We start from the raw sequence: 22,182 nt of genomic DNA, 5'->3' as shown, positions 1-22,182 counted from the left end.
TAGACTCTCTCCCCCTCCCCTAAGCAGGCTGGAGTGAATCCTAGGTAGTCATCCTCAGAGCTAGCATCACCTACTGGGCTGTAGACTCCTTGGGGAGAGCAGTGTGTTTTATCAGTCTCAGAACCCTGAGGTTGGTGCAGAACCTGCATGTTGCAGAGGCCCAGAGAACATTATGGAATAAATATCTATTTCCAAAAGCCCTTTTCATAAACCCTTGACAGGCCACCAGCAATTTTCTAACATCATGTCTTCTCAGGTACTTTACTTATAGATCATTTTACTTCTTATGTAACAAGAAAATGTGCTTTTGGTTAGCTGAACACTGGAAGGACTCATTGTCTTATTAAATGCCCCTCTTGGAACAATCTAGCAAAATGTATCAAAAAATGTAGGCATACCTTTTGACCTTCTTGTAATTTCATATCCAAGAATTAATCTTAAAGAAATGTATGCAGAGAAGTATACATTTCAAAAATATCTATTACCTACCTATCTATCCACCTATCTATATCTCCCTGCCTACCTATTTACTAAAGGTGGAAGAATAAAAAGCTTATGCTTAAAATGGCTTTGCCTGACAAGTCATGATTTTATTAGCATGACAGTAATGCTAATATTTCTAGTGAAGACAGTTTGTACTTTTTAGGTGCTAAGAACATCTTTAGCCCCCATTCTATCAGTCCTTTGCAGAAGAGAACCTGATTACTAAAGCTTGGAATATGATTTTTTATTTGGTTCTTAAATTTTACTCTAGAGTTTTCTGTTAACAATAGGCAAATCTTTAGACAGCTCTCTTCTGGGAACATATGAAAATACATTAAGAGTTAACACTTGCCGCATGCCATACACTATTCTAATAGCAGCATCTCATTTCATCTTTACTACAACCCTGTGAAGTAGATACTATTATTATCCCCACTTGACAGATTGAGAAGCTGAGGCCTGAGGAAGCTCAAGGTCATGCAGGTACAGTGGAAGAGGCAAGACCCGGATAACATGACTTCAGTGGGATTCCCAAGGACTCGGTCAGGGATGGTCCAAAAATAAGTTATTTTTAGTTCCAGATCACCTTCACACTATTGCTTAATTTGAACCAAGAAGACACGCTGAGCGCTGCCTTAATCACAACTGTCACTTTTATTTTACAGATGAGAAAACCAAGATTCAGAAAAGTAACCTCACATAAGTGGCCAATGAAAATGACAGGATTTAAATGGAACGTGCCTGCACCCGGTCTAGTTAGTGTTCTGGCCTCTCAAACCTGAAGTCCTAGCTATGAACACCAAGCTTGCTCTAATATGGGAAATCTCCACCTTCTCAGCTGATTGGCTTGGCAGAGATGAAGTCTGCAAGGTCTAGAGATAAGAACTTCAATAAGAATACAAGTTGAGGGCCTGGCTCGGTGGCTCAGCCTGTAATCCCAGCACTTTGGGAGGCCAAGGCGAGTGGATTGCCTGAGCCGGTGGGTTCGAGACCAGCCCAGGCATCTTGCTGAGACCTCTACAATAATCAAAAATTAGCTGGATGTGGTAGCGCACACCTGTAGTTCCAGTTATTTGGAAGACTGAGGCGGAATCATCTCCGGAGCCCAGCAGGTGGCCGTGAGCATGCCACTGCACTCCAGCCTGGATGACGGAGTGAGAATACAACTCAAAAAAAAAAAAAAAAAAAAAAAGAACAAAAGTTGACCAGAGACCATGCCATTTCCCATACGAATGCGATATGGTGGGTCTGTTCCAGACGTACTGTAGGGAAGTGGGATGTTCTGAAGGGGGAGTGAGACATTCAAACCACACTCATCACTGTGCAACCTCCTACCTCCTCATTAGGAGAAGAAGAGATGGATGACCAATGGAAAGACTAAAACTGGGTCTTGTCTTACTAGTGAATAAGTTACTGTATGTTTAAATTCAGGCAGTCATCTCTGACATCCTCTGGCCTCCAATTCCTGGTCCCATACAGGTGGGAAGGTATTTACTTCTATTCTTTGCTGGAAGGAGCAGGTTGATTTAGGGCCACCTCGGCATCTCTGTCAGCCTTCTCTTGCTATCTTGTCTCTTCTGAGGCCAGAGTAGGGTGTGCAGTTCAGCCAGCGCTTGCTCTAAGACCTGACCATCTTGTTCCCTGAACTGCCCACCACGAGTCAGTCAAGAGGGAAACAGGTCAAGAAAGACTGGGCTTACAGGAAGGTATAGGAGATTTCTTAAGTATTGAGCTATTCAACAGCTCTACACAAGCACTGCGTCAGTATGCGGTGTGGGCACCAACGACATAGCTACCACCCTATAAGGTGATATCTGTCTGGCCTTCCATGTGGCCATGAACCCTTTTCATTGTGCATATCCAGCATCAGTCACAGGACCTGATGGGTAATAGGTGCTCAGTAAGGTTTTGTTGATTGAATATGTAAATTTCTACTCCAGCTTAAACTAGCTTTGATGGAAAATTCCATCTAGACTTTTTATCCAATATAGGTCACTTGCCATGTGTGACTATCCAAATTAAGATTTGCTCTAAGTATAAAATCTAGACTGGTTTTCAAAGACTTAGTATATATATTTAAAAAGAATGTAATATCTCATTAATTTTTCACATTGATTTTATGTTAAAATAATATTTTGGATATATTGGGTTCAATAAAACATTAAACATCTCCTCTCTTTCATTTTACTTTTTAAATGTGGGAGCTACAAAATTTAGAATTACTTATGTGGTTCACATTATATTTCTACTGGATAGCACTACCATAGACCAATATATAACCCAATAGCTATAGTGAAGCTCTAAAAATAAATTCCTAAGATCCCAGCAGTGTTTTAGGGTAGCACCAAGCAAGCAGTTGAGGTGATTTTCGGCAAATTCCTTAACCTAGCTGGGTCTCAGTTTCCATGTTTATAAGAGGTGGCTAGCACAGATATTTGTCCCACTGGGGTCTGTATTTTCTCAGGTATTTGAAGATGAAATCTAAATATCTGAGCAAAGGCTCTGAAAAATACAATGTGAGGTAGCTGTCCACTGTTTGATGGGCTCCATTGGGAGAAAATCCCACACCTCAGCTCATGTACTCTTTCCCTCTTCACCACCTGCCTTAATCTAACATCCCATGCTGGAGGAGAGTACAGGTCTGCAAAGGAGGACTACCTGGATGGCCAGAGGTATGTTGCCAGGATTCCCGGGGAAGAGGGACTTGGTTAAACAGGAGAAACTGGTGACTTTCTCACTACACTGGTCAAAACAACTGTCTGTCTGTGAATCGCTCCCTTCATGACTTACATTGTACTGCATAGGACGCTAGAACCACTGCTGAGTTAAGAGGGCAGGTTAACCTGTTGGGAGAAAGACATATTAGTAAAGTTACCAGAACCAACAACAGTTCAAAAAACACTCACAGATCATGGGTGGCACGTGACTTTCTTTGCTTGACCATTAGAAAACAACATAAATCATAACAAAGACAACTTTATGATCAAATCAAATCTCAGATACTACAGATAATGTAATGCATTAAGTATCTTTAAAAATAAGAATAAAACTTTTCCATGTTTAAAATAATATATATCACAAATACCATGAAGCCAAAAGTCTAATGTTGGCCAGTGTTTTGGCTGGTGAAGAAAGGTCAAGCTCATTATCACTAAAAGGAAAAGTGAGAAAACTGTACTCGTAGATTAACAAGCAGCTTTCAAATCTTTCTAGTAAAGACATGAGACTTTTTGTAGCACTCTCTGACTAAATTCCTGAGTTCTTAACTCCTCACTTTTCTTTTTCTGAAATGCTAACATCCTTTTAGAAGGGAAATGTAGAAAATCATTTTGAATCATAAACTTGAAATTCCTTAATTAGTAAATTATAATTACTTAAGATCCTGCATCTATTTACCCTCTTGAAGTTCTATGGGGTTCAATGGTTTGTCCACTTCTGCCCTCCTGCCATCTACTATAAATCATAGGCGTGGGCTGAACTAGTTCGCTTTTCCTTTTAAACTCACTGCCCTCCCAAACACCCTATTTTTGCCATTCTACGTCTTAGTCATATTTTGAGTCCTCGGATTGCTCTTTTTTTTCTATTCAACTGCAGACTTCATAGTCTGCCCAGAAGCTCACCAGCAGACCTGGCGGGGGGGAATCACTGCTGGGTGGATGAAGAGTTGGGGAAGGGCAGGAATGAGGGACTGCAGGAGGGGAAAGGATTGATAAAGGGAGGAGTCCTTAAGAACAACACTGGGAGACACTGTGGGAAGTGGAGAAAACATGCAGTTTCCAAGGCAGCCCATGAAGTTCCTGAGATGTGAATCACCCTGCCTCGCTGACAATCTGGTTGGCCCTCCAGAAGTTCCCTTTCCTGTCCACTATGCTATGTGCTGGTCCTGCAGCTGCTGCCTCTGAGGGCAACTTTCCCTAACTGAGGGGCTCCCATCTTAACTCAAGTAGCTGTGTTCCTGCTCGCACTTCTAAATGATCTCTCCAAGTCCACAGAGGTATCCCAGGGATATTCACCCTCTATTTACTCATCTGCAGATGCAGAGCGCCCAAGAGGAGTGCAGGCAGAAGGGGGATGGGTATCAGCTATTCGCTCTCCTACCAAGGAGGGCTTCAATTAAATCTAGCCAGCGGTCTGGCTAGAGGAAAAGCAGGTGAATGGGATTTGGGAGACGACTTAGGAAAGCAAGAGGCTAAGGAGGTTCCATCTAAATGGAAGAAACAATTCTATGAAGAAGTCAGAAAGCAAAACATTTCTAAAGAATCATATTCAGAATATATACTAAAGAACATGTATAGCCCTGTGTTCCTAGACAGACCTCTTTCCCTCGGGGCTTCTGGGTCTCGATATGTGGAATGGAGGGCTGGGACTAGATCACCCATCTCTGCAGGAGGGAGAGAGTGCCTTCAGTACTGGCTACCATTGACAGTTCCAACAAGTTAGGGGATGATCTGACACCCAGGAGAAATACTAACTGCACTCCATCGAGCCTGTCAAGACAACCCACGACCATGAATAGCCTGATACACACCTGAGAAGTGTTTGGTAGTGGAGACCCTCTCCTCAGAGAGGCGGTGAGTATCTGACAGGGAATGCCAAAGATCTAAGCCAGGATATGGCCCTCAGCAGGTGTGGTATTGACTTATACGGAAATAACAAGGGGCATTTTGTCTGGAAAAGAAAAAATGAAGACAACCAATTTCCAGTGTTTGCAGAGTTAGACTGAAAGTTTCTGAGGAGGCAGAGCCCTTGCCTTACTTGACCAGCATAGCTCAGTGCCTAATAACATGTGTTTGCCAAATGTTTGTGGAAAAAACAAAGTAAGTGTGTAGAAAAGAGAGAGAGAATGATTTTCTAATGCTGCAGAAGGCAGCCTGGGCCCAGGAGTGGGATGGGAAATTTCAACCTTGAGTTATCCTAAAGTATAAAAGACTGTCTCATGAAAAGGTGAGCTCCTCATCACTGGGGGTGACCAAGCAGACGCTCCAAGACCTTCAAGTGATATTGGAGAATTTACTCATTCCTATCTTGAGGGGGAAGATTAGCTAAATTATGAGAATTCTGTCATCCTCTGGCTGCTACACAGTCAACGGGTGCTGGAAATCCTTTCCTTAAGGTGTCTCTTGTTTCTGTCTACTGCTCTCTCCCTAACCTTCACTGCCTTGCCTCCAAATCTCTGGTCTGGGAATCTGCAACAGCTTCCTCAAGGACTGTCCATTCTTTTCCATCCAGGCTAAACCCCTTGGCCTCCTCCAGCCTTCCCTTGTATACACTGACACTATCTTTGTAGATCTGGCTCTCGCCACAGCCTTCCTGCTTGAGAACCTTCCACAGCTCTCTCCTGACTGCTGGATGTAAGATGCACGCTTACATGACATGCAAAGCACCCCCCCCATAAACTCAGCATGTGGTTTCCAGGTGGGCCTGGGGGCAGAGGGGTGTCTTCTCACTGCTGAGGTAAATCCAACTCCTCACTTCTCTACCCACCCCAATTCTGGCTCACCCCAGCAATCCACAAACACTTTTTGACCCAGTCTTATGACAAGGATGGTCGACTCTGCCTATATTGGTCCCAATTATTTCCTAATTGCTTCCTGAGCTTATGTCTCATGTTCCCAGACAGACTGCAAACTCCCTCAGGGTACAGCACATTCGTGGCCCCTGAGACCCTCCCTAGTTAAGCTAAACTCATAGGAGGAAAGAGGGGGTGAGGAGACTGGGAATAAGATATGGTTATTTGTATCAGTTTACCTGTTGCAGTTTCTTCCATAAGTCAAGAACATCCTAGGGATTTGGAGGAGGTAGCTCAGGGACCACTGGCTTAGAACTTCCACTCCCTTCCTAGCTGTTCTCAGATGCCTTCCAGTCACTGAGATGGTCTTGGTAATACAAGAAAGTGCTGAGTCACAGGCAGATGCTCTTGTCTTTGAGCAAAAAGCTTCCCAGAGAAAAATGGATCATGCCCAGGTACCAAGGGCTCAGAAGTGCACTAAATTAGGCCTGATCTGCCTTCCTGAATGAAGCCCATTTTACATTACTTTCCTCCTTTAAAAATGTCTCGGGTCTTTACCAGAAAGATAACTGCATCTTTTGTAACAAAACTGAAATAGCATGAACTGAAGTTTATCTATCCTTGGCCTCTCTAAACCAAGACTGAGTTCAAAATAGAAGTTCAAAGCCTAAGGTCATACCGGATGCTATTTTCAACATCCACTTTGTTGAGATGTAATATTGTTACCAGAAACGCAGACTCATTAGATTAAAACCAAGAATTTTGCTAGTCTGACAGGAAAAGAAAAACGCAAAATTCTCCTTACCTTCCTTCACAAATATCCATCTTCAGTTGTAAGAAATACAAATGCCTATGAAACAATTGTTTTCATTAATTCATACTCAAACTGAAATAAGCAAAACAAAATTTTTTTTGATGAGTCAAAGATAAGACCTGTACATGCAGAAAAACTAAATACATAAAAATACATTTGTTACCTAAGGCATCAGGTGCTATTCTGTACACTGCAAAGTTGCCCAGTCAGCAACAACAACTCATGTTGGTGTCCTAAGTCTTGATTGGTGGGGGTTATTTTCAGCCAGCACAGGCTGTCCCAGGGAGAGCTGAGTAGGTACCTACGGGGTGGAAACTGCCCACCATAGCATGGACTAGCATCGTGGGTACTGCTGCCAGCCCTCAGCCCAGGCCTCACCAATAGAGGACCAGGACCCACACATGGATGGGGCCTCTGCTCTGAACACCAAGCTTGTATGCAGTCAGTTTCTCTCTGCATGAAGTTGCTAAGAGAAGGAGGGTCTATGAAGACAGCTCCTTGGCTGGGGTGCAAACACTCAGATGGCTTTTTTCTTGTGTCCCAGGAACTGTGGGTATTTGAGCAATAGCATAAACATCAGGAAACTGGAGTTGCCAACCAGCCAAGCTGAATTCTGCACTCATCTGTGAGCAAGCAGCAAATGTAACTTCAAAAGCATGGACCCGTTGTGTGGACAAGTCATGACGGGCCTCTTAGCCTGTGAATCTCCTCCTCTGCCTGGGCATGGAGAGAGGAGGCCAACAGAGCACTGCGCAGGCCAGGAAGTACCCCGGGGAGACTTCTATTTAGGGACGTGGCACACATGTGATACTTGGCCACTAGCATCCACTCTTTTTTAAAACTCAAATTCAAATGGGATAGACATTCCAGCGTCTGGCCAAGATGACAAAAGGGAAACCTCTTGAAATCTAATACTGATGAGGCAGGAGTGCTCAGGGGCAGGGGAGAGATGATTCTGGCAATTTAAACAAATCAGTCTCATGATTCCTTCAGATTGATTAAGGTCAAGGGACTGGATTTGTAAGATGTCAATGCTTCCAACAGTATTACAACCTCATATTTGAACAGTTCTGGGTTGAGTGCATGGTATTTTGTAACTTTCCCCCTCATTTTAGCCTCATGATCCTGCAAAGTGGTTTCTACTATTTCCATTTTTCACAGATGACAAAATTCAAGCTCAGATAAGAAATGTGAGGTCAACGGTGTCTTATTTTAACTTGGAAAATCATGTTATGGAAAAAAGATTTCACAATGCTACAAATTTGTGATATATTTAATGATTAGAAATGTAGGATCTTATGTCATAACTCTGATATTATTACTTTGATTATAATTATCAACTATCCACAATGTCCTGAACACTCGGCATTGCTGATTCAATCCTATTGGTATTAGAATCTCTATTTTTTCCACCCAAGAGAACAAAATCTGTCCCTTCTAATTTGTTTCTATGTTTATCCAAGCTGACATTCTACCAGAATTAAGTGTTCTCTCCTCCCACAATGCTACTGAGAGACAGCAGAGAGGAAGAGAGTTATAGATAATCCAGTGGTGAATCTGGGTTTTCACTGACAATCTTGACTAACCTGCATATCTTCCTAAGCATACATGAGAACATGAACCCAGAGATCACCAGTCACCAGATACCACCTTGGCATCTACTGAGCAGAGTTTCTGAGTCAACCCCGACATCACACACAAAGAAATCAGAATTGTAGAACACAACCCAAACTTAGGAGGCTTCCTGGGAATGTTGAAGGAGCCTAATTTTGAGATTTCCAGTAAATAAAATTCTGTTCCAAATGATCTAAATTTATCAGAAACAGCAGTTGTGTAGGCTCACAATAAAGAAGACATTTAACAATTAGAATAAAGGAAAGTTACTTAGAAGAGATGCTTGTCATGCCTGGCTTCAGAATTGTGATGACTTCTCTTGGAGTATGCCTCCCTGCTCCTACCTCAACTTCAGAAAAAAGCAACTGATGTTTCCCTGCCTCGATCCTTAAAACAAACAAAGAACAAATACCACTTCTGTGTGCCTTCTTTGACTCTTGAAAGCTAAAGTTCCTGAAAAGGTAACTCACCTTTGGATGGACATGCTATAAAGCTGGGGTAAGATACTATGTACCAGGAATATAGGTAAAATCCATCATTTAAGTAAAAAAAAAAAAAAAAAAAAAAAAAAAAAGTATGTGAATTAATGGTAGAAGCCTTACTCAACATAAGAAAAAAGTCTGATGGCCAAGTATGGCAGTAGTACACCTATAATCTCAGCTACTTGGGAGGCTGAGGCAGGAGATCGCATGAGCTGAGGAGTTTGGAGGTCAACCTGGGCAACATAGTGAAATCTCATCTCTTAAAAAAAAAAAAAAAAAGAACTGACAGTTCTGGGGGCCCACCAACTCCACGGGCATTATGGTAGTGGGCTCCTGCTGCATTTATAGAAATCTGGAGCCCAAATACCAAAAATTGACAGCTACAGTCTACTCTACACTGGTGTATCGCCATTCCCAAGATGGAAGGTGGGGGTGCAGTGGGGTGTCAGTTGTGAACCAGAGAGACACAGACACACCAATTTTTATTTGAGACTTAGGTAAGAACGAATATTAATCTATTCTTCGTGCTGTGCTCATGTGCCTCCCTGTAACCTCCACCCACTGGTTATGACTCTGTGACCCAGCACATCTCACTCTTCCCATGGCTATGCTTTGGAGAGCTAAAGGAAGCCTTCACTTCTTCCTAAATTTTCTCTCCCTCCTAAACACCCTCAGATGTCCCTTGAATGACAGGAAGGCTCAAGCAGGAAGATTCTGTTAGAGGGAGTGAGCTGCTTTTCCTTAGCATATGAAAATACCCAGGGGGCACTGGAGAGGGAGTCCTGGGCTAGGCTGGCTTTAGTAATCCCTTCTCTCAAATTCTTTCACTGGAGAACTCTAATATGACCAGTGGTCCACAAACCTGGAGTTCTGGCTTTACAGGGAGAAGACAGGTGATGGGTGACAATCATTAGTTTAGGCAGTGCTGCCCATACATGAGGTCAGAACCTACTGGTTGGTAGTATAATCTGTTCAATGGGTCACAAATGGCATTTTTAAGAATAGAAAACTTCAGAGTGCCTGGCACTTCTGTACTTTTATAAAACTTTTGCTTCAGCAATTTATGTATGTGCACTATATTCTGAAACAAAATATATTTTTACCTTGGGGTTATGATTTAAAAATAAAAACCCAAAAGTCAGAACCATACACACAGATGTACACATGTAAACACATATGTAGATAATCATACACACTGCATTATATATAATGTATGTTCCATATAATACATACATATATACAATGGGGAACCCCCAAAAACCTGGAATTTATTTATAAAAATTGTGTATTTATTTTTATATGTTTAAACTTCACTCACCCTCAAAGTATTCTCATTTGATGCAATTCACCTATTGAGATGCTTTTTCCACTTCTCAATACAGTTTTTGAACTCATCAATTTTGATGCCTTTTAGTGCTTGTTATTTTTGTTTGCTTCACCTTTTTCACACTGGCAAAACATTTCATTTTGAAGATTTTTTTCATCCAGGGAAACAAAAAAAGTTGCTCGGGGCAAGATTGGGTGAATAGGGAGGGTGGAGCAGGGGGGTCATGCTGTTTTTGGTCAAAAACTGTTGAACACTTAGCATGGTGTGGGCAGGTGTGCTCGTAAATCACCCATCATGAAATGGTCAAACAAGTTGAAAGAATCTCCAAAAAACAATTCTCTGAAGCCAAATGCAGTCTCTCACAACAACGCTAGCTGGCACACTTGATGCCAATGTGTTCCTAGAATACTTACCTAGCGGGGGAAGTCTGTACTACAAAGGGTTTGCCCTCTAAAAAATAATTCTGGGGTTTTTTGGGTCCCCCCTCATACATGTGTACACACACATAATTCTTCATGTCATTTTTAAAGCATTTCTTAAATGAAACTTTTATTTAGTAATAGCGTGAGGAAACCTTGTTAGGACCGCTTCAAACATATCCTTCTGGATTATGTCACCAACTCTCTATCCATCTGCTTATGAAGTAACCTGCTGGGTTGTGTGCTGAACCCTCCCCAGCTTACCAATGTCAAGAGCTGTTGTGGGGAAAATTCAACACGTAGGGTGTGCTTCCGCATGGTCACCTGATGAGTCACACCTGACATCTCTTACACTGGCTTAAAATTTAACATGATAGTAAACACAGGCAAATTCCCAATGTCTGCTGTTGTAGAGGGAAGAGGTGCACAAAGAAGGCAAAATGGAGCAATAGACTAATATCTGGCCTTTCAACATATTAAAAGTTAAAATGTAGTCATGTAATTACCATTTTAAAAAAAAGAAAAAAACAAGATAGTATTCCATGTCTGAGTTAATGTTCCTCCTTGATGATGGTCTTATGGCCGCACAAGGGATATAGAATAGAATTCAATAATTCTAAACATCCATTGCTTTTTTCTGGCAAGTCAGTTTCCCTCCCTAAGAAAAATAAATGGATTGATAAGAAAAGGGTCTAACACTTTTATGGGCAAGGAAAAGTTGAGTTTGCACAGTCTGGCCCAAATAGCAACAACTTTCCTGTGCTACCCTCCTCCTTCATTCCAAATACCCTGCTCCCCAACCAGAAAACCCACGTGCTAGTACCCAACCAGGGTTGGACAGACTCCAAGCCCTGAGGTATAAACAACTCCTATCTCAGCCCTCTCTCCCTTATCTGGTTCACATATTTCCTGCACCTGCTGATTCACTGAGGAGACCAGCTGAATCCAGCCTGCTCTCCTTTCTAGCTTCTGCAAACTGGAGATCTGATAGAAAGTTCTTATTACAGAGATGTCTTGTTATCTTCAAGGGCCTTGATTCTAGCTCTTCATCCGCGTGCTATCTGACCTGAGGATGACCGTCTTACAGATTTGTCTCCTGAGCCCTGGCTACATTAGTAGAACATGACTTTTTGTCCTTTGAGCACAGTATGCTCAGCAGGCAGGAGAGGCCAGGGAGGTGGAAGGAGGTGGGGCAGGTAAGAGGAGGTGGATTGGAGTGTGCTGGGAATTGCACCAAATCAGGAGGTGACAGAATAAGGTCCATGACTAAAACTGATTAGCTGATCAAAACGTCAATATGTGCACCCCACATTTTTACTTGAATCATGATTGTTGGTGCAGTTACACCCAAGTGAAGTTATTTGGCCATAGTTATAAAATGAAGAGTACATTCTCAGTGGTTACTCATTTTTATATACTAAATAGAAAACTTTAAAAAAATGTTATTACCTGGTTTGTTCTTGCTGCAGTGTGTTGGGATCAGGTATAAAAAATCTTACTCGAAAATGCAGGGTACAGGGGAAACCTCCTACAACATTTTTCAAAAACAAATTAAATTTTCCCTTTACAAAAGTCAATGTATGTCAGTTGCTACTCTCCCATAAGTGATGCATTTTTCACTAAAACATAATGGAAGAACCATTAATAAAAGGGCTAATTTCAAGTAAGGAGTGCACATGTCAATTGACTGTTTCAGAAATCTCCAAGTCTACAAAATGTAAAATATTTATGCAACATCAGCATAGAATGAGGTATCGTCTACTTCCCATTACATGTTTATCTTAGGGCTGGGTTCAAACAATGCACTCCGTTATCTATATCAGGAATTTTAAAAATCCTTAAGCCAGCAAGTTATTTTATACAAAAGTCACCAAGAAATAAGAGCTTATATTTGTATAGCAATTTATACTTTTCCAATGCTTTCTTGTACATTCTTGCATTTAAACACCACCAAGACTATGAGGAGGGCTAGGCTGTTATGGTTAGCCCCATTTTACAGATAAGTCACAGGCTTAGGGATGTGACCTGCCTTTGGTCATACAGCGAGTGACAAAACCAGAGGTCTTGGATTCTGCTATACCACATTGCAACATCATTCTTATACTAGAAAATATTTTGGGTTTTTAATGCAGACTGTATTAAATGATTAATATACTAGTGAATATTACCCAACGAACATACTTAAAATATGGCTTTACGCATCAACACCAAGAGTCAATTTGTTTGTGTGGATAAAATTAGTCCATTTCTTTGGATAGACACGTCAACAGGAGAAGATCAGCTTGTGCTGCTAAGATCCTGAGATCTTCTTGATGTCCATCTCACTCCTTCTCCATCACTCAGGAGATATTCGCCAGCCCTACTTAGGTGCTGAGAACGTCCTTGTTCTCTGAAACTTAAGTCCTCCTCCATCTAGCTCCCCTCACTGACCTTCTCCTGACCTCCTCTACCTTAGTTCATCCTGGGTTCCACCCTCCCACCTCTTCAGTACTGGCTATCTTCATCTCTGGCTTGTGTTCAAAGAAACTCCAACAGTGTGTGTGAGCCTGAGTATGCCTCTGCCCACGTGTCTAGGTTCCAGCGGGTGGCGCTACAACCCCGTGTAGGCTGTACCTCCCACTGCCTTGGGATGCCCTTCCCTACCCTTCTTCTGTAACTTGACATTTTTGTGTCATAGGCACAACCCCTTTGGCTTTCTTGTTGTCCTCTGTGTGCCCAAAGCACTCTACCATGTACTTGGTTCTGTCATAGAACACCTCTTCCCCTTGGCTGTCTGCACACTTGGCTGTGGGCTCCTTGAGGGCAGAGTCTAAATCTGATCTGGACTGCATTTCTAGGGCTTAGCCCAGTGCCTTGCCACACTTGGAGTTCGGGACATGTTCACTGAAAGAATGAGTTAGAGAATGAATGGCAACATCCATCCGTGCCTTGGGCACATCATTCTTACAAATTTAAATGGGGCAGGTATTTATCTGTAAGGGGCTCTGTGGCTCCCATGGTGCTTCTGAACACTAAGGACACGGCACATAGGAGGTAAGAACTCTGAGGACCTGGCTCCCTGTGGGGGCAGCAATGGGGATCAGACCCACGACCACTTGCATCTACTCCTTCCCAGCTAGGTGCTGGGGGAGGTGTGTGTGCATGTGGCATTGAGTATATGCACACCTGTGTGTTCACATCCATCTGCCCTTTACCCTCTGCTACCCATGGGCCACTTCCTTTGTGTCAGGCACTGCGGGAGATGCAGAGAGGAATGCGGCATGGGTCCTCACCACAAGGAGCGTGTGGTCCTGAGAGGAAGCTAAAGGCAAATAACTAGGAGATGAGGACGAGGGTGAACAGAGCCATGGACAGACAATGATCGAAGTAAGGGGATGTCAAGGGGATCATGGCTTCTAGCAGGAAAGGAGATGGATCTGAGCATTCTTGAAGAAAGGCGAGATTTAGATACAGGGAAGTGGGAGGGGCAGGGGGAAGCATTCCAGCTGAGGGAACAGACTGAAGGGAGGCAGGCACAAAGGAGGCCCTGCAGATCAGCCAGGCTTGTCTGTGGCACAAGGTACAGAAAAGGTGACAATGGTGGTGATGTTGGAAACCAGGCTGAGAGCAGATCAGAGTAGGTGGGGTAAGGTGGGGCTGGACTGGCCACCAAACTGGGAGGCAACCCACAGCACTGGGATCCACTCCTCGTGGATAAGCTCTAGTCGAGAAGGCTTAATCTGTTATATCCATGGCATTATCCATCTATGGATAAGTTTTCAGTGAATGCCACTGTGCTGTTGGAAAGTATAGGGGGTTTGGGGGGTTTGCATCTGTCTGCCTCTTTCCCATCTTGGTCCACATGCTGGGCTGAGAAAGGCCATCGTCCTTTCCCTTCCTTCCTCATATAAAGAAATGTGGGTTCCCTTGCACTGAACTGCCTACTCTCACCTCTCCCTTTCTTGCCCACAGCTTGTGAGGACCCTTGCGGGCTGATCTGGAAGTATCTCTGCTGATTCAGAAGTCAGGCAGGGCAGAGCCGGCTCACTCATGCTTCCTGGACCCCCAGGAATCCAGGTACCAGATGTTACAGTCACTGATGATTGGAGAAGAGAAAAAAGCTGTGACCCACTGACACCTAAAGTTACACTGAAATGAAAAGATCACACCAACCTTTTAACTGCTTCCTGATGGGTTTGCTTGATTCAAGCCACCTCTGTGGGATAAGAAAACATAAGATATAAAACCAAACCGTGCAGGAGCTCAGTGCATGTTAAAGGAATAGCCCTTACAGGAGAGTCCATGGAGTCGTCACCATGTTGTAAACCAAAATATTCCTTTTCGGTCACACCCAGGTGGTTGTATGCCATATCCAGGAGAACCTGACCAGTGTCTTGTTTCTAGAAAAAAAAAATTACCAAGTAGAAAAAGTGTAAAATGAATTATAGGCAAAAAGGGGTTAAAATATTCAGAAATGCTATACACACATATTTTCCACAGTAAAATTAATAAACTTTAAGTTAAGAAGCTACATGACACATATAGGAAGTGGGGCTAAGAAAGCCTTACATCAATACAATTTAAAACAATGTAAGTTTACTTAATTTTCTAAGATTTCCTTCCCCTTACCTGCAATTCCCAAGTGATGATGTCTAAATCAGAAAACTCTGATATCATAATTACAGTAAACTCCCTGGGCCTAACCCGTGGATTAGCCATAGTAAAATGCTAATCCCAGGTTGGCTTCTGCCAGCTCCTGCTGGGCTCCTCCGGACACATCTGTGGCTCCTACTCCTGCAGAAGCCACAGAAATATGTGTCCAGGGAAAGAAAACACTCGCCTAACAGCATAAAGGAAGACAGCTAAAAATACTCAAATGCCATTCAAAATACCCTCCCAGTGTTCTGGCCCATGTCACCCTGTGGGATTATCTGCCTCGTTGCTTCTCCTTCCTGTCCTCTGAAGTGAGAAGCCAGTGGGGACACTCAACCACACTTCTCTCCATGTTTGCAAGGCAGGCCAGTGCAGGCGTGGGGACAAAACCATGATAATCTCCCTTTTCCTGCCCAGCCATAGAAGCGGAGGTGGTACCACTGAGCGTCAAATGCTGTCAAGGGCTGTGAGATCATCATGGCCCAGTGGACACCCAAGGGGACAACACAGTCAACTCCACCTGGGGCAAGAGGAAGCAATCCCTGATCTGGGCTTGAGAGGATGACAGGACCGAGCGTCACCCTTCTCCTCCAGGTGCACAAGCTGAAAAAAGGCCTTTGAATCAGATGGCCCGGCACAAACAAAGGCCCAGAGATGGCAAACAGCACGGAGCATTTGAAAAACCGCAAATTCTACTTTGACAGGCAGACTTCTCAGGGATCCTTTGAACCAAACTATTTAACTGGACAATATGAGTCAGAAATAGATGGGTGTATAGAACAGGCAAAGGTAGCTCTTTTCTGACTGCCTAAGGGCAAATAATGCTCATGAAAATAGGTCACAGTGACCAGAATTGGGAGAATTAGATAACCGCCAGGCCCCTCCTGCAGAGACTTCTTTGGGGCAGCCTCCTATTATTTATGTGAAGTGTGGGAACATGAGACACACCCATTTACTGAACACAGCCCCATGCTGCCTGCTTCTTTCACCCAGGGCATCATCCATCACAAGAGATTCACAACAGGTGTGGAACAAACGGCCTGATAAGCTCTGCCCCAAGCCAGCTCTTCCCAGGCTTACCCATCTTTACCAACTGCGACACTATCTTGCCAGGTTGCTCAGACCCAAAGCCTTGGAGTCACCTTGAGGCCCTTTGCTCTTCCACATCCCAATTCCCACCCATCAGCAAATCCTACTGGCGCCACCTTCCATATCATGAGTTACCCTCTCAATACATCAAAGAGCTATCTGCTCCCCTTGTTGGCATTATTACTTACACTTCATATTACATTTAATATGTGTTATTAACAACTACTATGCATTAAACATCTACAAGGAGCCAGACATAACACCACATGCATCTTTTATATAGTATGATTCTAGTCTTCACAATAACTTTGCAAAGTACATCAGTCACCAGCATCTCCCTTGCTAGCGCGTGAAGGCATAGACAGGCTCCAAGCCTCCTGGCATCAGCTGATGGACAGTTTGACCACCTGAGCCAGGTCTGTTTGATGCCAAAGCCCATATGTTGCCACTACACCACTCTCCTTTGGAGTGGCAAAATTCAAACATTTGGGTCTCTATTCTGCATAATTCAGTTCTCAGAAGCAATTGAAAAACACATTTATAATAAGAACAGGCCTCCACAAGAGATCCTCTTTGCTACACCAGTTTACTATCAGTGACAGGCTTGCTCCCTGGGCTGGGTTGAGAATAACTGATGTCCAATTAGTTTCCCTGATTACTCGTACTCCTGGCCCTAAGAAGGTCCAGGCTAAAGAGTCTGAATGAGACTGTGCAAACCATTCCCACACACAGAAAACCTAAAGTGGGGGATATTCTAAGATGCAACCAGGTCCTCCAGTTCCTTAAGCTCCATGTGAGTCAACTTTTGGACAAGGAAGCTGGAAGTCTGGGGTGGCAGCTGTGTGATGGGAACAAGGACGTTTGTAACTGAGACCCTCTGGGTGTTCACTGTTGGCCAGGCCCTATTCCAAGGTCATGTGCGATGCTCACTCCAGGTGGGTGCTTACCTCATCCCCTTCTCCCAGCTGGTCCCTCCTCCCTCTGCTGGGCTTCTCAGACTTTTGCCCTCCTCCCTGGCTGGTCCTTCTCAAGTTCCCCATCTCTCCAACCCTTAAACGTCACTCACAGCTTCTGTCTTCCTGTTTCTCGGGGGATCGCATCCAGTTTCACGGCTTGAAATGGCATCTCTCCCCTGGTGATGTCACATCTGTATCCTCGGCCCGGACTTACCCCCTAAGCCCCAGACTCTTCTATCTAATGCCATTCCTACACAGGTGAATGATAGGCATCTCACACTCAAAGTACCCGCAATAGATCTGATAATCTCTGTCCCAAGCCAGCTCTTCCCAGGTTTCCCCATCTCTACCAACTGTGACACTATCTTGCCAGGTTGCTCAGACCCAAAGCCTTGGAGTCACCTTGAGGTTCCTTGCTCTTCCACATCCCAATTCCCACCCATCAGCAAATCCTACTGGCCCCACCTTCAAAGTACTTCCAGACTGGGTTTCAACCTAGCCGGCTCTGCACTGCCACCCTATCCAACTATCACCATCTTCCCTGGATTGTTACGCTAGTCTTTCAGCCCTTTCCCTCCCACAGCCAACTGTGGATGGAGTCCAAACCTACGAATGCTTTCCACTTCATGCAGAATAAAAGCCAGTGCTCTCAAAATGACCCCCAGATCCCTACCCCTGGTATCTCTCTGCCCTTATCTCCTGCTATTCTCTCCCTCCCCCCTGCTCATTTCACTCCAGACACACTGGCTTCCATACTGCTGTTCTCTACCCACCCTAAGCAGGCCCCTGCCTCAGAGTCTTTGCACTTCCCTGGGAAGTGCTTCCTCCAGACAACCACATAGTTCTTTCATCTTATCAGTGAGGCCTTCTCTAATCACATCTATACAATGCTGATCCCACCCTGCCCTGCCACTCACTCTCCCTAATCCTGCTTTCTTTTTCTTTTTTTTTTTTTTGAATAGGAATCTCACTGTCATCCAGTCTGGAGTGCAGTGGCATGCTCATGGTCACCGCAGCTCAACCTGCTGAACTTTGGCGATCCTTCTGCCTTAGTCTTCCAAGTAGCTAGAACTACATGCGCGTGCCACCATGCCTGGCTAATTTTTTAATTTATTGTAAAGACAAAGTCTCTATAAGTTGTTCAGGCTGGTCTCAAACCCCTGGACCCAAGCAATCCTCTCGCTTCCGCCTTCCAAAGTGCTAGGATTACAGGCATGAGACACCACGCCTGGTTTATTTTTCTTTAAAGCACTTAATACCATCTGATGTGGCATACATTTGTTTATGGTCTGTCTCATCCCACTAGGATGTAAGCTTCAAAAGGGCAGGGAATTTGCTCTGCTTTGTTCACTGCTATATTCTTTGTACCCAGAACAAAGTCTGGCACAGAATGAGTACTCAGCAAACATCTACTGAATGAATAAATGAGGTATATACTAACAAACATTCACATTTGATCAGGAAGAAAGTACAGGGTTAAAGAACAGCTCAGCTGGGCTCAGTGGCTCAGCCTGTAATCCCACGCTTTGGGAGGCTGAGGTGAATGGACTGCCTGAGTCCATGGGTTCGAATTGCGCCTGGGCAACTTGGTGAGACCACATCTCTACAATAAATAAAAAAATTAGCCGGGCATGGTAGCACACGCCTGTAGTTCCAGCTACTTGGAAGGCTGAGGTGGAAGGATCGCCGGAGCCTAGCAGGTCGAGGCTGCGGTGGCCGGGAGCGGCCACTGCACTCCAGTCTGGATGACAGAATGAGAGTCCAACTCAAAAAAAAAAAAAAAAAAAAGAATAGCTCAAAGACAGATAAACACACATTTTAATGAAGAAGACAGACACATATTAAACTATCAGTTTAGCATCAAGAAAGAGACATTTGTGACCTTTATAAGCTTCTTTAATCACAAAATTTTATGAGAGACTATGTTAAAAGGAAATCAGATCAGATAAGAGACAAGGTTCTACAGAGCCACAGACATTGCATTTCGAAGGAAATATGTTGACCCTGCAAAAGGTCCCTAAATCAGTGGTTTTCCAATTGTAAGGCACATTGGGACAGCACGGGGAGCTGCTACAACGCAGATTCTCAGGCCCCAGATACAGCATGTTTCAAAAAACCCAGGCAGGGCATGGGATTTATAATTTTAACATGCATCCTAGGAGCTTCTGACATACTTTAAGAAATGTTCACTAGGGCTGAGGACATTAAGAAATGTTCTCGGTCCAGAGTAGAAACCATGAGCCACAGAAGACTACTTCAATTTTAATTAATTAAGAAAATGTTTTTTACAATTTTGCTCTGGTATATTAGCCACAGTTGAAGTGTTCTAATGCCACATGGAGCTGGAGGCTCCCGTACTGGAGAGGGCTGATATAGAACTTTTTGAGCACTGCAGAACATTCTTTTGGATAGTCCTCTCTAGATGATGTTTTTCTCCAAACTGGCTTCATTAGAAACAGGGCACAGGTGTATGTTCCATCCCTTCCTAATAAGACTCTGGAACCACCAAACTAGACAACTACATTTCCTTGCTGGAGTTTTCCCTTCTTACCACAATAAAATTTCCCACTTGCAGAGGAAGGAGGCCCTGGAGAAACAGCTGGGGGCCAAGGTGGTTGTGGAAGTGAGTGGGAAGTGGGGGAGAAAGTTGGGATCACCTAGCTCAACTGTCCCTTTCCACTCTTCGCCAGGCAGGGGCCCAAACTCCCACGACCCTGGCTGTCTTCTTGAGTCTTAGGCATGGAAAGGGAGATGCTCGTAGTCAAGGTATTGGCTGGGAAGGAGACACAGCACCCACCATGCTAAGACTTCATGCAAACTGCCTTCTCCTCTTGCCAACATCGAGGTCCATGGTGATCTAGAGCCAGCAAGAGGGCATGGAAGACTCAGGGGTCAGTTTTTGTTACCCTTTAAATTCATGTGGGCTTTCATTGTTCCCCTCATTGTTCTCTCCTCACTTTTATTTCTTTCTTATTTTTTTATTTTTATTTTATTTTTTTGAGACAGAGTCTTACTTTGTCACCCAGGCTGGTGTGCAGTGGCACAATCACAGCTTGACCTTCTAGGCTCAGGTGATCCTCCCTCCTCAGCCTCCTGAGTAGCCAGGAGAACAGGTGTGTGCCACTATGCCCAGCTCATTTTTCTATTTTTCTATTTTGTAGAGACAGGGTCTCACTTTGTTGCCCAAAGGAGTTTGGTCTCAAACTCCTGGGCTCAAGTGATCCTCTTGTCTCAGCCTCCCACAGTGCTGGGGTTACAGGTGCGAGCCATGGTGCCCAGTTCCTATCTTCTCTTCTGATGCCTTTTCATGCACACTAAACTTTCCAAGTGAAGGAGGATGCTGGCAGTCAGTTCAGGGTCAAGGTTGACCCCTTAAGAAGTGACCAGAGGATGGGAGAGATGGGCAAAGGTCACGAGTCCAGGTGGTGACAGGGGCAGGGTGGGTAGCTATTGTTCCATCATCTTACTGCTGCTGGCCTGGGACACTGCAGACCTCATTTCTAGTCCTGGTTCTGCCATGAGCTTTAAGTGGGATAAGTCAAGACCTCCTCAAGCCTTGCCATCTGTGAAGCTTAATGTTCACAACCCACCCACTCACACATTTAATGAGCACCTGCTGTGTGCCCAGCCCTGTGCCAGACACAGGGCAAAAAATACCCTTTCCATTCCTTCCTGGTCTCAAGAACCTCACAGTTTAATGCACAACCTATAATGTAATAATTATAACTATTTTTTTAAAAAGAGCAGCCCAGCCGGGCTCGGTGGCTCAGCCTGTAATCCCATGCCTTTGGGAGGCTGAGGTGAGTGGATTGCCTGAGCCTGCGGGTTCGAGACCCGCCTGGGCAGTGAGACCTCATCTCTACAATAAATAAAAAAATCAGCCGGGTGTGGTAGTGCACGCCTGTAATTCTGGCTACTGGGAAGGCTGAGGAGGAAGGATCGCCGGAGCCCAGCAGGTCAAGGCTGTGGTGGCCAGAAGCAGCCACTGCACTCCAGTCTGGGCGACAGAGTAAGACTCCAACTCAAAAAATAAATAAATAAATAAATAAAAAGAGCAGCCCAATGTGGGCTCTAATGAAGTCTATATAGGACATCATTATCTGAGAGCCAGTTCTGCTTCAGGAAGAGGACAAGAACTTCTACTTCAATGGAAGCCCCAATATCTGTGCATCACACAGTTCACTTCACAAAGAAGAGGGAAAAAGACCCTCTGGATAGAGGTGAAACATGAATAGTTTTTAAATATTTCCAATCTAATCTCAACATACATGATCTGAGATCTCAGCCGAGTACAGTGGCCCACTCCTGTAATCCCAGCACTTTTGGAGATCAAGGCAGGACAATCGCTCGAGTCCAGGAATTAGCCTAGGCAACATAGTGAGACCTCATCTCTATAAAAAATAAAAAAATGGCCAGGCACGGTGGCTCACACCTATAATCCCAGCACTTTGGGAGGCTGGAGTGAGAGGAATGCCTGAGTCCACAGGTTCAAGACCAGCCTGGATAACTTGGTGAGACCTCATCTCTACAATAAATCAAAAAATTAGCCAGGTGTCGTAGTGTGCAGTTCCAGCTACTTGGAAGGCTGAGGGGAAGGATCGCCTGACCCCAGCAGGTTGAGGCTGCAGAGGCCGTGAGTGTGCCACTGCATTCTAAACTGGGCAACAGAGTGATACTCCAACTCAAAAAAAAAAAAAAAAATTAGCTTGGCGTGGTAGTGTACACCTGTAGTCCCAGCTATTCAGGAGGCTGAGGCAGAAGGATAGCCTGAGTCCAGGAGGTTGAGGCTATGGTGAGCCAAAAACACACCACTGCACTCCAGCCTGGGCGACAGACTAAAACCCTGTCTCAAAAAAA

At 44.2% G+C, this 22,182-nt stretch overlaps 1 protein-coding gene across 1 annotated transcript in view; it reads right to left on the bottom strand.

Annotated features, from left to right (window-relative positions):
- PTPN3 (protein tyrosine phosphatase, non-receptor type 3) overlaps positions 1-22,182 on the bottom strand; it is a 158,701-nt gene that overhangs the window by 60,259 nt on the left and 76,260 nt on the right. Inside the window, exons 3-7 of the mRNA XM_021706304.1 lie at positions 14,920-15,027; positions 14,801-14,843; positions 12,098-12,176; positions 6,798-6,842; positions 3,274-3,326 (exon numbers count right to left, since the gene is read on the bottom strand). Of these exons, the coding sequence (XP_021561979.1) occupies positions 3,274-3,326; positions 6,798-6,842; positions 12,098-12,176; positions 14,801-14,843; positions 14,920-15,027 (328 nt within the window). The remainder of the gene's footprint in view (positions 1-3,273; positions 3,327-6,797; positions 6,843-12,097; positions 12,177-14,800; positions 14,844-14,919; positions 15,028-22,182) is intronic.

Source organism: Carlito syrichta, unplaced genomic scaffold (genome assembly GCF_000164805.1).
Source record: "Carlito syrichta isolate Samal-C Ts95f unplaced genomic scaffold, Tarsius_syrichta-2.0.1 Scaffold315407, whole genome shotgun sequence".
Taxonomy (NCBI): domain Eukaryota; kingdom Metazoa; phylum Chordata; class Mammalia; order Primates; family Tarsiidae; genus Carlito; species Carlito syrichta.
This window is presented reverse-complemented; position numbering and strand designations above follow the sequence as displayed.